General features: G+C 36.9%; 1 protein-coding gene and 1 long non-coding RNA gene across 3 annotated transcripts; one reads left to right on the top strand and one right to left on the bottom strand.

Annotated features, from left to right (window-relative positions):
* Nucleotides 1-6,036: 6,036 nt before the first annotated feature.
* Nucleotides 6,037-11,870, bottom strand: LOC141439630 (uncharacterized). 2 transcript variants are annotated; one of them, XM_074103944.1, is made up of 5 exons: nt 11,751-11,870; nt 11,467-11,653; nt 9,689-9,781; nt 8,481-8,671; nt 6,037-7,542 (listed from the first exon to the last, which is right to left on the bottom strand). In XM_074103944.1, exons 2-5 carry the CDS (start codon nt 11,564-11,566, stop codon nt 7,324-7,326), a joined length of 603 nt encoding a protein of 200 aa, XP_073960045.1. In that variant the 5' UTR covers nt 11,567-11,653; nt 11,751-11,870; the 3' UTR covers nt 6,037-7,323. The 2 variants fall into 2 exon arrangements, with proteins under 2 accessions (XP_073960045.1, XP_073960044.1); XM_074103943.1 differs by having other exon boundaries at nt 11,467-11,870.
* Nucleotides 11,871-13,791: 1,921 nt separating this feature from the next.
* Nucleotides 13,792-14,524, top strand: LOC141439712 (uncharacterized). The gene is made up of 2 exons (XR_012452629.1): nt 13,792-14,262; nt 14,420-14,524. It is a non-coding gene; the product is annotated as an uncharacterized lncRNA (long non-coding RNA).
* The last annotated feature ends 2,432 nt before the right edge of the window (nt 14,525-16,956 follow it).

Here is a 16,956-nt window from a genome sequence, read left to right as displayed (position 1 = left end):
GGAGTAATACTTTTTTCTAGAACGTGCGGACGTATCAAGCTGAAATTAATGTCACATAATCAGGTCAGCTACCCCTTGGAACAATCCCATCCCATCCCAGCCTATATACGTCCCACTGCTGGGCACAGGTCTCCTCTCAGAACAAGAGGGCTTGGGCCATAGTTCCCACGCGGGCCCAGTGCGGATTGGGAACTACACACGCACCATTGAATTGCTTCGCAGGTTAGTGCAGGTTTCCTCACGATGTTTTCCTTCACAGCAGAGCTCGTGGTAAATTTCAAATGTCCGCCGTGTGTGTGTTCCGCACATGAATTTCGAAAAACTCAGTGGTGCGAGCCGGGGTTTGAACCCACGACCCTCTGCTTGAGAGGCGATAGGTCAAACCACTAATACTACTACTAATTCGAAATTTTAATTCATTGGATTCAAAATATAGTAATTAAAAAAGCTGTTCCATACAAATTGCCGGTAAATCCTACGAATAAATAATAAGTCAGGAATTGTAATTGCGTTAGAAAAATGGCCTTGCGTGTCCTAGTAGGCGGGGCTTAAATATCGTGTTCGTCATCTGACATTGCGTCACGCGCGCAAACCAACTCCTGCTTTGTTTCTGAATTTTAACCAATCAACAAGCACGTGTATGTGCAACCTCGAAAAATTATTCGTATTTGAATCATAAGTTGTTTTGGTTTAAAGTATGGCCACTTTTTGTGGGGAATTTGTTCCGAGTTACGCTTCCTGACTTATTATTTATTCGTAGGGTAAATCGAACCTGCCTTTAAGGTACTTCCAGTTGCTCTAAAAACTTGTAAATTACATGGTACGAAGCTCTTATAGCACAGTCAATATAAAAAGTCTAATGTTTTATGTCTGTCTGTCTACATTTTGCTTAAGAGCAGGGCAGGGGATACCTAATAATTAGTGCGGAACCCTCGGTACGCGAGACCAACTCGCACATGACCGGTTTTTTATTGACATAGCATCGATCTTATATGGTACCTAAGGTAAGGCACTTTCTTGTTCAAATATATTGATTAAATGTAAAGCAGACAGTTTGAGAAAGGTGAAAAACATAAAAAAAATCTTGTATTTTACTTATTTACATTTAAGTTAGAACTACGTCTACAACATTTATTCTCACCTAATTCCGTGCCCGTGCCTGTGCCAAATTACTGTGTGAAAGAAATGTAATTTTCTCAGAACTTCTCGTTCACTGATTTTTCCAATTTGTCACAATTTTTGTGCGCTGAATGGACTCGTTATCCATGAAATCTGTTTAGCGCCTTGCAACTATTGGCCAATTATAGCTAAAAGGCAGTATATTGTATCGATCATAAATTTGAGGATTTTAGTACAATTTTTTATTTATTTATGTATGTGACATCAAATATTGACCAACAAAGTTGCCACAGGTTATTAGTTCCCAATAATAAAGTATAAAACGGGTAAAGAAATAACAAACACACAAAGACAAGAAAAAAGCTACGACTTGCAAAAGAGAGAACGAGCATATAACCCTTTATAAAAAAATGGCATAACATTACTTATCTACTACTAATGGCAGTCTTATATTTACTAAGAGAAATGCTAAATATATGAATGTCAGAGAATTTGCTGTTATACATTTTACAAACTCGTTTAATGAGTGAGTTCGCAGCATATTTGCGATGAATAAAGGGTACATGAAGCATATATAATAAAATTTCTCGAATTCAGGCGAGGTTCTCTCAAACCTAATTTACTCAAAAGATACGGGGAGTCAATCTCATTTAATAATATTTTTAATAACATGACCTGATCTCTGAACGTGCGCCTACTCTCGAGAGATGCAATTTCCACATCATAATGTTTTCCAGATCGCGAAGCTTTAAAGTTTAAATGTTTTATTAATTTATTTTGAATTCTCTCAATTGAGTCCTTGTAAACGTTATACTGAGGATTCCAAATCAATTTGGTTATAAATAAAAAATACTTTGGCAACTCTCTAGCACATCCTCAATGATGTATAGAGGGAGAGATCACCACAGTTGCGCCCATCTCACTTTTACATTATAATGGTACATACTGCAATGTAAACTCACTGCTGGTATTTCGTTTGTTACTGGCAGCCTAGTGATAAATTTAAATGTGTTTGAATTTAGAGGCGAATCTTTGCATTGGGTCTAGAACATTTTGTAATTAGGAAGCCAAGAAAACATTAATAAAACTACAAAAAAGTTATTGGTACAAATATTATGAGCAAATTATACTATTGCTCATAATATTTGTACCAAAGCCTGCTTGTTCATTTTGGCTTCGGCCCCATAAATACCTTTCAAATCCCCACGGCCAGTGATCGGAAACCCATATCAACAATAATTAAGCTTATTTTTTGTTTATTTTTGGTTTGGTTAATTAGATGCGCAAGTTATTAGTAGATGAGATGTTTTTCTAGAGATACAGGCCGAGAGTTCAACTCTGTGGTATGGTGACACTGCACATCATGCGTGCTTGCATATGGGAATATTATTATTATATTATGTTCACTGTGTAAGTCAAGAGGAGATAGTAATATTAACTAGTAAAAAAAAACATTTTAACATAAATAATAATTTTAAAATAATAATTATTAACGTTTCTACGGACCAGAAAGCAACTATACCGGGTGGATCAGTGCCGGGTGGGGTCTTTAACAAGAGTTAATAATTAAAACATATATGTAGATTGTACCTACTCGTTAAACAAACTATGTAAATGAAATAAGTAACTAATTTTGAAATTTATTCGAAGACGCAATGTAATTTTTTTAATTTTTTTGTTTGCAACGTTATAGGCGACGTCAATTGGGCTCAGGGCGGCGTACATAGATAATACTTATGTATGTATTTATTTTGTATCAAAAAGGAAAAAATCTTGAAAATCCATTCATTTTTAATAGTCACTGAACTGTTCAGACATTTACGAACCGATTTGAAAATTTTTTTTTTTCGTTCGTCTAGGAATGCCTTCAATTAGGTCCCATAAGCACCAAATCAGGATCTGATGATTGGATCCTAAGGAAATCGAGGGAACTCTTCAAATTTTGTAGGGACACCTATAGTAATTTGGGTATATTTAGTAGTAACTCGAGCATTTGCTCTTGAAAATCATCATTTGGTGAAGTGGAACTGATGATGAAGACCACATTTTGACCAACAAAGCAACTACTCAATAACAAGTACTTCACGGGTTGTATTTCAATTACTTTAACACAGTTGCTCAGCAATTTATGCTCGTCGTAATGTATATGGTGAAATGAAAGGGGTGGTGAAGCACCAGGACTCCTCAACAATGAACGTCTCTGCATCGGAAAAAGCAATCTTTCGGAAAAGGTGTCGAGCAGTTGACATTAAACTATTGAATCTTAGATTATTTACACTAAAAAGCGTGAAAAAAAAATATGACAAAAAATAGAACCGACTACAAAAAAAAAATTAAAATAATTTTCTACCAGTCTGAAGTCGGTGCCTCAGCACGAGCCAGCAGGAGTGATTGAAGCCTAATATATAAGTACTTGTATGTAGGTAAGTAGACGACTATAGGTCCACTCCTGCTGGATCGTGCTGAGGCACCGACTTCAGACTGGTAGAAAAATATTTTCATTTTTTTTGTAGTCGGTTCTATTTTTTGTAATATTTTTTTTTTATTTCTGTTAAGGACCCCACCCAGTACAACACCTCTACCACAGAGCCTCTACGTTATTGCTTCTAATTCTTCACGATTCTAAACAATGTGAGAATGGGGTTTAGGCTTTATCCTACAGCCCTTAAATGGAACATAAAAGGGCTGATAACGATCATCCTCTTAGTAGGCTTAGAGAAGGCTCGGGCCAAAGTGGTCTTAAGCCACGCGAGACAAATGATTGCTTGAAATTTGTATCAACATCGGGCAAACCTTGGCTTATGATACTTGATAATTCGTTGATACTGGTTTATTATCTTTACACAGATCTCACTATGAGGAAGTATAATCGATGGCAGCTGTCAGTTTTGATGCTTGCGATCGGGTAGATTTAATTGCTTTCATTTCACTATTTTGAGCCGAATATCACCGAATTACCGAGTATCACCGATAGGTCAAGGTTTGCCCTACAACATGTCTACAACATATTATGTATAGGTACAACAATCTATGTTCTTTTTGACTATCATTTCAGATCATTGGTTGCTTAAAAATATGTTTATTTCATTACATTATACCACTAATATCATAAAAGCGAAATTTGTAAGTACCTACTTGGAAGTAGGTTTCTAAAGTATAAGTACATCCAGTCGCTCTCAATAGGTACGTCAAGACCATTGACTAAAATAAGTGTAGCTTGCTCTTTTTTACCGAATTCCGCTAAATATTTTTCAAGGAAAACCTGTAAGTACATAAGAAGATACTCCTCTAACTTCCGAAAACTTTTTTCAATCAGAAAATCCTGTTTGACGAATTTGATTAATGAACCAGAAAAATAAGTCGCAACGGAGATCGTAAAACTGAGGAAAAATGATAAAATAAGTTTCAATGGACAGTTGAAATACGCTAAAAGCTAAGCAGAAATAAGTTCATATGTTATATTGTTAAATTTTTAGGTGTACCTACAGTCACCTGCATTAATATCTGTCACGGCGGAGCGAGCAAAAATATCTGACTAAATAGTCCTACGTAGCCTAGAAATAGAGTCGTATCAGATATTTATGTACGCTTCGTTGTGTCAGATATTTGTGCTTGTGACAGTACAGTACAATAGCAGATAATTATAATAAAATAGGGTGCATGCTTCTCTGGAAACATTTCGATGTATTTTCACGCCTCTGTCTAGCAGCACTGGGTTATAGTGGAAGGCTTAAATTCAGTTTATTTGTCAAGCTATGACTGATTACTTACAAGATTCCTGAAATTTCAAGTTTTAAGCTCCATTCAATTAGGAGTTATAGGAGTGCACTGTTACGCAAATTTAGAACTGTCTGTTTAAGTAACTATCATCAAAACTAAACTAGAACTTCAACAATACCTACAGAGCTGAAACTTGCTACAGAGGAAGTTAAATACCAAAACAAAGGGGAAACTTTAAAACCTGAATTGGATCAAAGAACTGGAGTACCTGAGAGAAAAGCTCAAGAGCCTAGCCAAATTATTATTATTAGAAATCGAAATAGAGCAAAAACAAGTAATCTGATGCACGCGTTTCCTGGTATAGTATAGAATATTAGGTAGGTATTACAACTGTGACATTTTGTGTGTGTGTGTGTGTGTGTGTGTGTGCGTGCGTGCGTGCGTGCGTGCGTGCGTGTGCATGCATGCGTGCGTGCGTGCGTGTGTGTGTGTTTCATCATTTTCATCCCTTCACCTCAACCCCAAGCCTCAACATCAGAGTCAACGATATGGTACGATAGAAGAACTGTCATTTAGTTAGAGATCTTCAGTCTTTATGGTGCGGAAATTGAATACGTTTAAAATTACTCGTAACACTGAATTGTTAACAGACAGTTTCCTTATAAAAGGAGTTGAATGCTGAGACAGTGCATTCCAGAACGACGGATTCGCACAAGTACAAACAAAGGGATCTTATCGACCTGACGCGTGTCGAACGATGCGACCATTAAAAGAAGATCCGCTGTGATCAAACTGCCATAGCAACGGAATTGCATAGGCGGATCTAGTAATATTGGTTTCTGGATTTATCGTGGGATAGCGAGTTACGAGGAAATGTAAGGTAATTTTAACAATATGCAAGTGTACTCGTAGTTGTTATGCTGTGGTCTTAATGATAGAAATAAATAAATATAACCATTACACCATTGACACCAATTTTAGGTCAAGTAGTGTCAATGGTCCAAATATTTATACTCGTATCTTAACACTTGTACTATGTAATGGTAACGTTCTTATATATTATTGTTATTATGCATATGCTTACTTAAATATCTATTTATAGGTTTCGCAGTGAGGTTTAACTAACCGCTAGGTTATCCGATCGTCATACGTTTAACTGACGATTATGTTTAGAATAATTCTCGACAAAAGCTGTAATGAATTATGTAATGAATTTTCTTTATTGAACACCATTCAATAAGTAGTAAGCAGTACGGAAAACAGAAGGAACATTAAAATTATCTTTGAAATCTTACTCCTATTTTTGATTATATTTAGGCTCGTACGTGTAGAACCAAGATACAATGTGTTGAAAAATGTTAATAAAACATTTAGCAAAAGTATACTGTATGTATATAGGTATGTATGTAAACTCTTTATTGTACAAAAGAAAAGAAACAAAATACAATAGAAAAACATTTAAAAGTTTTGAAGGCAGCTAAAATTCTTGGCAAATACTTCACATGACTTAATTTTATTCTAGTACCTGCCATCTACTGAAGGTTCTCGAATGACGTCCGCGGACCGGGAGACGAGCTGCCGCTAGGCCTCCAACAAGATGGAGTGACGACCTGGTTAAGATCGCGGGATCGCGTTGGATGCGGAAAGCACAAGACCGGTCTGAGTGGAGAGCCTCGGGGGAGACCTATGTCCAGCAGTGGACGTCTTTCTCGGCTGTCATGATGATGATGACCTGCCACATCACCCAATTCAATGTAATTTGTAACTAAAAGGGTGAATTTGAACGTTTTAAATCAACTTTAAGTTTATACAATGATTAGGTAAACGTCACCAAGCGAGCGTTAGACCCAGTTTAGACTAGGGCTCTATTTCACCGCGCTGACAAGTGCGATTACTACTTTCATAGGGAGCCATTTTAAAGATACGCGTATGAATCACGAAACATTACAATTGTAACGTAAACCTGACACAGCTTTAATCTCATATCAAGATTTACCGACAATTCTACAAATAAATGTCAACTAGGAAAAATAATACTTGTTTTACAAAATAATTGTCATTAATTTAGATACAAATAACAGATTGTCAGTCGACATAATGTCACTGACAATTGTCACGTTCGTGAAACAGGGGCCTGCAAGAAAACTCGTGTAAGTCGATTGCACTGCAATGCGAGGCTGTAAGTAAAGCGAATTTAATACAAATTGCACAATTTTTCTTGCAGATTTAAAGTGGGCTTTAGAGTGAATCATCATCAACATCATTATCAGCCAGAAGATGTCCACTGCTGAACAAAGGCCTCCCCCTTAGAACGCCACAATATGAACAACCAGTCGCCACTTGCATCCACCAGTTGCCCGCAATTCTCACAATGTCGTCAGTTCACCTAGTAGGAGGCCTGCCAGGTTCGCGGTTTAGAGTGAATGGTCTAAACTAACTTATAAAACTCGGATGAAAGGGAGAGACTACAAGGAATAAGGGAAATCAATCAATAATCTCCACACTCGTACTTATTGTGGCCAATATACCGTTATTCTCATGATGATGATCGACCTCAGTGTTCATGCACTCTTCGGGGTACAGCACTGCTTGGACGGAAGGTTGCGAGAATCCCTGGCCTTTCCCGTGTACCAGCCCGAGAGCGTGCAGAGTCGCATGCGCTACTTCTGCGGGGGCTCTGCACTTTGGCGTAATCAGTACTAGCTGAAAATAAGATAAAAAAAGGATTGAATATTAGTAGAAGAAAATGAAATAAGTATACCTAAGTGGAAAATAGAAAACACATATCCGTGACGTTATAAGAAAACAAGGCAAAAAAAACGTATTCCCAATACTAGAAAAAAACCTGCGGCTTTATATACACGCGTTAAAAAGTCTTATTTACTCGTAGCAGTTGAATTGAAATTCCGGGACTATACTAAATTACTGTCTTTATTTACCCTTTTAGAACTGGTTAATACCATTATGTAGTTCTTAAGATTCACTTTTTCTCAAAAATATTTGTATTACATTATATATTTAATATGAATATTTTTGAGAAAAAGTGAATCATAAATTTATGTTTTCTGTGTACCTGTTTTTTCTGTATCTCTTACTATTTCTGGTGTACAATACAGAGTAATTGTATTGTATTGCATATTAAGAAACACACAATTCTATTGACCAATTCCGAAGGGGTTGAGTAACACGAAGAACTCCTGTTCGTCGGGATCGTCAAGATGATTTCCCCAGGAAATAAACAATGGAACTGCTAGAAGAGGTTTGGCTAAGAATACCAACATACCTTAGGTAGTAAACGTAGTAAGTACAAGCAAGTGAAGTTCTCTATCTCCGCCAAGGTCGCGAAGTTTTATGCTCTTGAAACTTCTTAATAGAGTCTATGCGAGTGGTATTTATCATCATCATATCACCCGTAGACCGCCAGTTGCTTCGGTTGGAAGCGGCTTGCATGCACCGTAAACTCGCGGGTGGATGACCACCTAGAGCACCCAGATCATCCGTCGATCTCGTTGGAGGACGTCCTACGCTGCGCTTGCTGATCCCGGTCTCCATTCGAGACCTATTTGGCTCCAACGGCCATCTGTTCTTCATGCTATACGAATCCATATGAGTCTATACGAGTGCTATAGGGAAAAACAAACCCGTCTTCCAATGTCCTTGCTAAAGTAAGTTCCACAGCACTCCTCTAGTACACCCGAGTAAGTATAGTACAAGTAAGTGAGGTTTGCTATCTGCGCAAATACTATGGGATTTTGCTCATGAAATCGCAGACATGCTTTATGTCTGATGAAGTCGTGGCCTCTACGTATGATCTTTATGAAACTTTTAGGATCTGAAATAAAAACGAGGTTGTTTAGTTGATTATTATTAGACATTACTTTGCGGAAGTTCACATTGAAGAACCAACCAAATTGGGTAGCTTTACACTTAATGCCCACGCGTGATCACATTCATACGACAGTAGTGCCTAATAGTGCAAGAAACGATGCTACCCGAAGTGTAAAATAAAATTCAGCCTAAAGTTCTTTTATCTAAAAATTAAACCGCCGAAAAAACTGAAAAGCATAAAAAAATAAACATTTTTTTATTTAACCTTCATCTACGTACCAGTTTGAAGTCAGTGCCTCAGCAGGAGCCAGGAGGAGTGATAGAAGCCCATCAAGTAGACGAATAGGTCCACTCCTGCTGGCTAGTGCTGAGGCACCGACTTCGAACTGGAACCTAGACTAAGGTTAAATAAAAAAGGTTTATTATTTTTTGCTTTTCAGTTTTTGCGCAGGTTTAATTTTTTTGTCTACAAGATTTAATTTTATATTTTTTCCCACCTTTAGGGTAGTTTTTTTCCCAAACTTAAATGGTACAAACTTCGAGGTATAGGTATAACCTATCCAATAAAATAAGAACTACCAAAATCGGACTACTCTGAAAAAAATAAGCTTGGAGATACATTACAATCAGTGAGCAATAAATCCACCCCTGTTTTCCTACCCTAAGGGTTGGATTTTTTTTCCAAATTTATATGGAACCAATTTTGGGGTATACCCCGTCCAATAAAAAAGAATTATCAAAATCGGACTACTCTGTAAACAGTTATGCATGGTCATCCATAAAAAATATATATACCTTCTCCGTTTTTTTTCGTCGGTTAATAATTATAAAAACATGTCCTGACTGATCCGAAATCGATAGTCCAAAATTACTGGAGTCAGGGACTTGAAATTTGGCCTACATAGCGATATTCCTTGAGGAGCGTTGAATAGGATTTTCCAATTTCAGATAGGGAATAAAATTTATCTGGTTATGAAGCAGCTATCAATAAAGATTGAAACATGATTAAACGTATACTTACTACCACAAAAATAATCGTAAACAAATGGTATTATCCCGCTATTCCATTCTTCCGGCCAGCTGGAAGGTAATTCCGACTTTTCCACTCTCGTTCCTGAAATTTAAGATTTAATAAACAACGTTATTATTATTATTAAGCAGAACTTATTTGCAAGATTGCTATACATGCACTAAGTAAGTGTTACATGTAGAGTAACGCACAATCTGCATTCAAAAAACACCAATAACAACATCCATCCATCAATCCCAGTCTATATACGTCCCACTGCAGGGCACAGGCCTTCTCTTGGAATGAGAGGGTTTGGGCAGTAGTTCCCACGCGGGCCCAGTGCGGATTGGGAACTTCACACACGCCGTTGAATTAATTCGCAGGTTTGTTGTGCAGGTTTCCTCACGATGTTTTCCTTCACCGTAAAGCTCGTGGTAAATTTCAAATTTAATTCCGCATATGAATTTTGAAAAACTAAGAGGTGCGAGCCGGGGTTTAAACCCACGATCCTCTGCTTGAGAGGCCATTAGGTCAAACCACTCGGCCACCACGGCTCGATGATTTTATTTCATTTCATTATTCTCTAATGATTTAAAGGAATCATTTTAAAATTCAGCAATAATACATGTCATACATTAAAACATTAGAAAGTTAGAACTGTGCCTCCTTTAAAAATGACCAGTTAACAAAAAAGCAGGTTAGGTTAGGTTAGGACTGCGACCCTTACAAAAAAATAGTTGCCTGAAAAGTAGATTAGGTTAGGTTCGAATTGTGACCCCTTACAAAAAGTACCAGCTGACAGAAAAGTAGGTTAGGTTAGAACTGTGACCCCTTAAAAAAAAGCTGCCAGAAAAATAGGTTAGGTTAGATTAGAACTGTGACCCTTACAAAAGTACCAGCTGACAGAAATGCGTTATGTCAAATAATAATATTCCTTGTGAATTTCAACCTTTCAATACAATTACCACATTAAATGTTATGACCAATAACGGTATGAAATTCAATAGTTATGACTAATGAAAGGGGGCGAAAGAAAATTATGACTATTAAAATTATGACCAATGATAATTCTGACGAGCAACGATTATGACAAACAACGGTAGGGATAACCAAATCGAAAATTTAAAGTTATGGGAGTCAATATACGAGTAGACCCCATAAAACAATAATGCCAATAGATGTGTCTGACAACTTGAAAGTTCGACTTTAGCGACATATTCATTCTCACATTTATTTGATAGGAACTTGTTTAAAAATTGATAGACCACTTGTCTGGCTGATCATGGGTCCATAGCGGTTCGCATACTTATCGAAAGTCCGAATGTAATGTTTATTAGAATGCTCGTTTGAAAGAAAGAAATAAAGAAAAATGATTAATTAACGGTCCCAACAGTACCACCACCAAACACAAAAAACAATAATAATTATTACTATGCAAGCATAATTTATAATATATTGTATGTCTCCACTCAGCATGTGTTGCTACACAGTGGGTGTAGCAACGCTGATTTTTTGCAGAGACTAAAAAGCCTGTCATAAAGTAACTCGTTTTTCTCTGAATCCAATAATTGTTCAGAGTTGTTATAAAACAAACCTAACCTAACCTATAATATCCTATAGAATGATTACAAAAATCAGAAAATTTTAAGGTTTCAATGGGAAAAAAATTATGACAAACGATGATTCGGACAAAAATTACGGTATGACTTTCGAAGAGTATGCGAACGGCGAACTTTGGCGCTCCCGCTTGCATAGACGTAGCTATTTTAAGGTCGCGGGTGAAAACTTACTACCGGTTTTTTCGTCCTCGGAGCTAGAGTCTTCATGGGAAGTCATAACAGCCACACATCCCAGTAAAACAGCGCATATCTTGTTGCAATTTGTCAACATCGAATCGCGTTGTTAGTTGCTCACCCGCTATATTTACTTGTTTGGTTCTAGTTCATTTAATTTCTCGCGCAATTATAGGTATAATTCCTAAAAATTAATGTTTTTTTCGTCTGCGGGATATGATCTTACTTCAATGCGTGATTCAACAACTAAATATTTAGTAAACGAACTACACTATTTTTACCTTGCTTCTCAGCTACAAACCGTGTATGTACCACAGTATAACTAATTTTCACATTTATTTATACTAGTGCATAAAAATATTATTTGAGGAGCAGTTACTCTACGCGATATGGCTGACATTGATGAGGTTTATATGAAGTTTATTATAATTTTATGGTTCTGCGCAATTTTTATTGTTAAAATCGGTCAAAACGGCGATTTTCCTGAAATTAAATTTCTACCTAGAAGAAAATAATACAAAAATATTTCAGAAAGTTGTTCCTTCAGCCAATGGCTATACCTTTCGTACGAAAAAAAATTGGCTTGTTCCCGCCGAGTCACATTCTTTTCTGGCACACAGTGCGCCAAATAAATTAAGGAGATAAATTCTCGTTACCGAGAACATTCTCTATTGCAGGTGGTAGGACCTTGCGCAAGGTCCGCCCGGATTGCTACCACCATCTTGCTCGCTAATCCTGCCGTGAAATAGCAGTGCTTGCACTGTTGTGTTTCGGCGTGGAGAGTAAGACAGCCGGTGAAATTACTGGCACTTACACTGCACTGGCAGGTATCCCATCTCAGGCCTCTAGGTTGGTAACGCATCTGCAATCCCCCTGGCGTTGCAGGTATCTATGGGCGGTGGTAATCTCTTACCATCAGGAGACCCACTTGCTCGTTTTCCATCCAGTCGAATAAAAAAAAAAAGTTAGCGAGAACTTCTCATGTTGTAAGTTACAGCTCATGTAACCAATACTACCAAATAAAATATTTATCAAAGCTGTGCTTCAAAACGAACCGCTAACGTTTGTAAACAAGTCGAAACGTAAATAAAAGCCGTACTAAATGAAGAATTTTTTTTTTTTTATTAGCCTATTTTTGTGTCCCACTGCTGGGCAAAGGCCTCTCCTCTCTTTCTCCACTCCTGCCTATCAAAGGCGAGCTCCCGCCATCCCACATTATAGGCATCTAAGTCGTCCCTCCATCTCCTCTTCGGTCTGCCTCTATTACGGTATCCGTCACTAGGGACCCATTCCGTAACAATTTTGGCCCAACGTTCTGGGTTCATTCGACAGACATGTCCAGCCCAGTCCCACTTCAACTTGGCCGTCTTTACGCCCACGTCAGCAATTCGAGTCATTGAGCGCAGCTCAGTGTTTTTCTCATCATAGAGGAGGGTTGGACCATAAGCCCACCACGCTGGTCCAAGACGGGTTGGTGGGTCGCCAGTGCCTCGTTAGTTATTCAGCAGGGTGCACCGCGAGCAGGTGAGGTTGGCTTGGGGCTCGAGAGATGTTATTTGAACCCCATTACACCCCATGAAGCAATAGTACAAAAAAATAGAATTTTGAAGATTAAAGAATTTTTTTTTTTAATTCGTCGAAAGTAAGTTCTTTTACGCTAGAGCCGGGGCGTGAAATTGTGCCAACTCCAAGTTATTATGAGTATTAGAGCAAAATATCCATAAAATACCCTTATTTTAACTTCTTGAAATTACAGAACGTAACGCATAATAATTAAATCAGTGATTATTTTGTCATGTATGAAACATTGGTTCCTTGTCGATGTCTAAATTGGGACTGTGTCGTTTCAACAACTCTATATGAATTCAAAACATAATTTGAATAGTATTATTTATGATTGTTGTGATTGTAAAAGCCGTGGCAAACTAGTAGTTTGACTTATGACCTAATCAAGCAGAGGATCGTGGCTTCAAACCCAGGCTCAAACCTGTGAGGTTTTTGGAATTCACGTGTGAAATTACATATGAAATTTACCACGAGCTTTGCGGTGAAGGAAAACATGGCTAGGAAAACTGCACAGATCTGCGAAGCAATTCAATGGTACGAGTGAAGTTCTCAAGCCACCCTAGGCCTTAATTAACTGTGGCCCAAGGCTTCTCATTCTGAAAGGAGTCCTGTGCCCAGCTATGGGATACATTTAGGTTGGAATGATGATGACGATTTGTGATTGCTATGTGCTGTCTTTGTTTTTCACAATAATTATTGATACATATACATTAACATCAAAAAAATACACGTGGTAACTTAACTAATGTAATCTTTCAATTTGTCATCGGTATCTAATTTTTTCGCGTGAAATCACAGAAAAGTATTTTATTTTCGCACAGTTTAATTGACCACAAAATACCTAACAAAGGAAACTAACTATTAACAATATAAATAAAGAAATAAAATGCATGCTCATAATAATGCACAGATGCATTCTATTTCGTGCAACAAACTACCGCACGACAGTTTTATTCGTTCAGCAATATAAACTTTGATATAAACGCTGGCAATAACTGAAAACATAATTTTATTATTATTCGCAACGCGATTTTACGTCTACCTCCAGTTAAGGGGAAATATGCATTGTTCCAAATTTGCAATCTCGCCTGCCGCTTGTTTTATTATATTTTTCGTCGCGATCCTTTCGGTCTCTATTGATTGGTAGACGCTGTTTCTACAGGGTGATTTGGGTAACGTGTATCAAAAAAGAACATCTAACATACTTTCATCAAAAGATCACTATAGGTTAGTACTAAATGTATAATATGCCTTAGTTTTGTACAGCTTCAAAAAAATGCAAACTGTAATGATTGCTGATTATGGTCACCGTATTCTTTCAATTTTTATTATCACGTTGATTGACTTTGACGTAATGTGACATTATTACTCATAATTTTTTAAGTTTTCTAGCAAAGAGGTTGACTGGAGGTTGGAGATTAGAAAGTATGATGATGATCGTAGTGGTAAGTTCAGACATTTTTTTATTAAAATAAATGAATAACCATAAGTCATCAGTAGAAAATAATAGTTGAAATCATGAACCCGAAATCACCCTGTTGTTATCTACAAAGTACATACATTTGTCCCTGTAGGTATTCGTCTATATGAATATCGCCCATTACCCGACGTTATGTTGGCACGAACGACATACTTTATATTGCAATTTGACAATCTTTTTCGCTAGCAAGTATCAAAATGATTTATTTTGTAAGTAGGCCGCAAAGTGCTCTTTTACATGTCACTTTTTAGGGTTCCGGACCCAAAATGGCAAAAACGGAACCCTTATAGTTTCGCCATGTCTGTCTGTCTGTCTGTCCGTCCGTCCGCGGCTTTGCTCAGGGACTATCAATGCTAGAAAGCTGTAATTTTGCACTATGTAAACTATGCCGACAAAATGGGAGTATCTCCCATAGACGTAAACTGGAGGTGATTTTTTTTTCTCATCCAACCTTGTAGTGTGGGGTATCGTTCGATAGTTCTTTTAAAACCATTAGGGGGTTGCTAAGACGATTTTTCGATTCAGTGATTTGTTTGCGAAATATTCAACTTTAAAGTGCAAATTTTCATTAAAATCGAGCGTCCCCCCCTCTAAAATCTAAACCGGTGGGTGGAAAAATTTGAAAAAAATCAGGATGGTAGTAAGTATATCAAACTTTCAAGGAACACTATAACGGTTAAGTTTGCTTGAGAATTATTAGTAGTTAAAGGTATAAAATAGACCTAAACTATGGAAGATTCCGTATAAAATACGAAATTCTTAGAAAAATATTACTTAATATTTTCGTAATGGCTACGGAACCCTATTTTGGGCGTGTCCGACACGCTCTTGGCCGGTTTTTATACTACCAGCGCTTTCGGAAAGAACATCGTTGCGGAGAAGAATGCGCTACAAGAAACTTTGTAAATTCATGTTTACATTGAAATATGACTTGCTTTACATTCACTTCGTGCATGGAAATAATAAAAACTAGTTAAAAGAGGCACTCGGGTATATTTGTGTGCTCACTCATTACCTATTTGATGTGATATATTGCAGTTAGTTTTATGATTGTATTAGGGTTGGTTAATATTTGTATCATTGTACCTTCGTATCACTGGTTGCATAGCACTGACGAGTATCATGATCGTTCATTTTGACGCGTATATGTAAAAATGATTTATTTTAAAGAAGAAACAAACATAATTATAATAATAATTAAATTATACAAAGGTGAATATAACACTTACGAATAAATAAAAGGATCTCTTCTAGTTAACCATATAGGATGTTGTATTATTGCGATGTGATGCAAGTTAATTAAATCTTCTTGCTAAATAGGTACGAGTACTTACCGTTTTTTATTCCATAGTCCATGGTTTTGTAGGTAGATTTTTGCTTGTTAATTTAATTTAATTATTTTTGCCGACGTTTTAAACTAGGTTACAGCCCACCCACTCTGCGGTATTACAATATCATTACCTCCAGCTAATCCTTTGTTTTGAATTCTATCAATCCTTCTTTATTTAACATGCTTAGAGTAAGCGAGGTAGGTAATTTTACCACTAACTGCATTTTCTAAAGGCATTTTGCCAACGACTGCACTCTAGCACTTTATTACAAGCGTTCTCGAATTTGCGCCTCTTCGGCCGACATCACAATTCTGAACAGCTGTCACACATATTCCCGTTGCGCTGCCTATTAGCCAGTTCTCCAAAATTAACAATTCTATGTACGAGTATAGTACCTACTATAGACACTTTTTAGCACTCGCTACGCTCTGGCCCGGATTCGTAAACGCGTGTTGTTTATATAGGTACATAGTGTTTTAAAATTACTCCATAGATCAATAGCACTGATGATTTTGCTTCGAGACTAAAGAAGATAGAGACTAAAGAGGTATAGTGCCATAACACTCCAAAAATTTACCAATATTAAAGCCAATCAACTATTTTACCGACACTTTAGGCGTCTCCTGCGTTACCAAAATTGTTTCGGGCGTTACCAAAAAATCGTACTTCCAACAAGATATTTCAAGGTTTAATATGTTGAACTTACGTAGGATGGTATGTATTCATGTACACCATCTTATTAAATTACAGGAAAAACATGTTTACTTACAAAAATTTGCAATTGTTTGAAAAATGTCGCGGACAGATTATTGTCGGTAAAAAAGTTGATTGGCCCATTAAACAATTATACTTACATAACGTTTTATGTATATATGTATTTACATACTTTTTTGTAGAAGTTCTAAAGTAAAGAAAGAAATAGAATTCACAAACCTTGAAATACATGTACAAAAGTACACTTATTCCTCTAAGGGATCTTTACCAGTAACCGTGTCAACGTTTTCTTCAAACATTATTGAACCCCGTAGTTTAGATTTTACCTCAAACTCTTGCAATATAATTCATAACCTTATTTGATTCAAAGATATTAAAATGTAACTTTATATAACC

The sequence above is a fragment of the Choristoneura fumiferana genome, chromosome 21 (genome assembly GCF_025370935.1).
Source record: "Choristoneura fumiferana chromosome 21, NRCan_CFum_1, whole genome shotgun sequence".
Lineage (NCBI taxonomy): Eukaryota > Metazoa > Arthropoda > Insecta > Lepidoptera > Tortricidae > Choristoneura > Choristoneura fumiferana.
The sequence above is the reverse complement of the archived record's forward strand: the minus strand, read 5'-3'. Positions and strand labels throughout refer to the sequence as shown.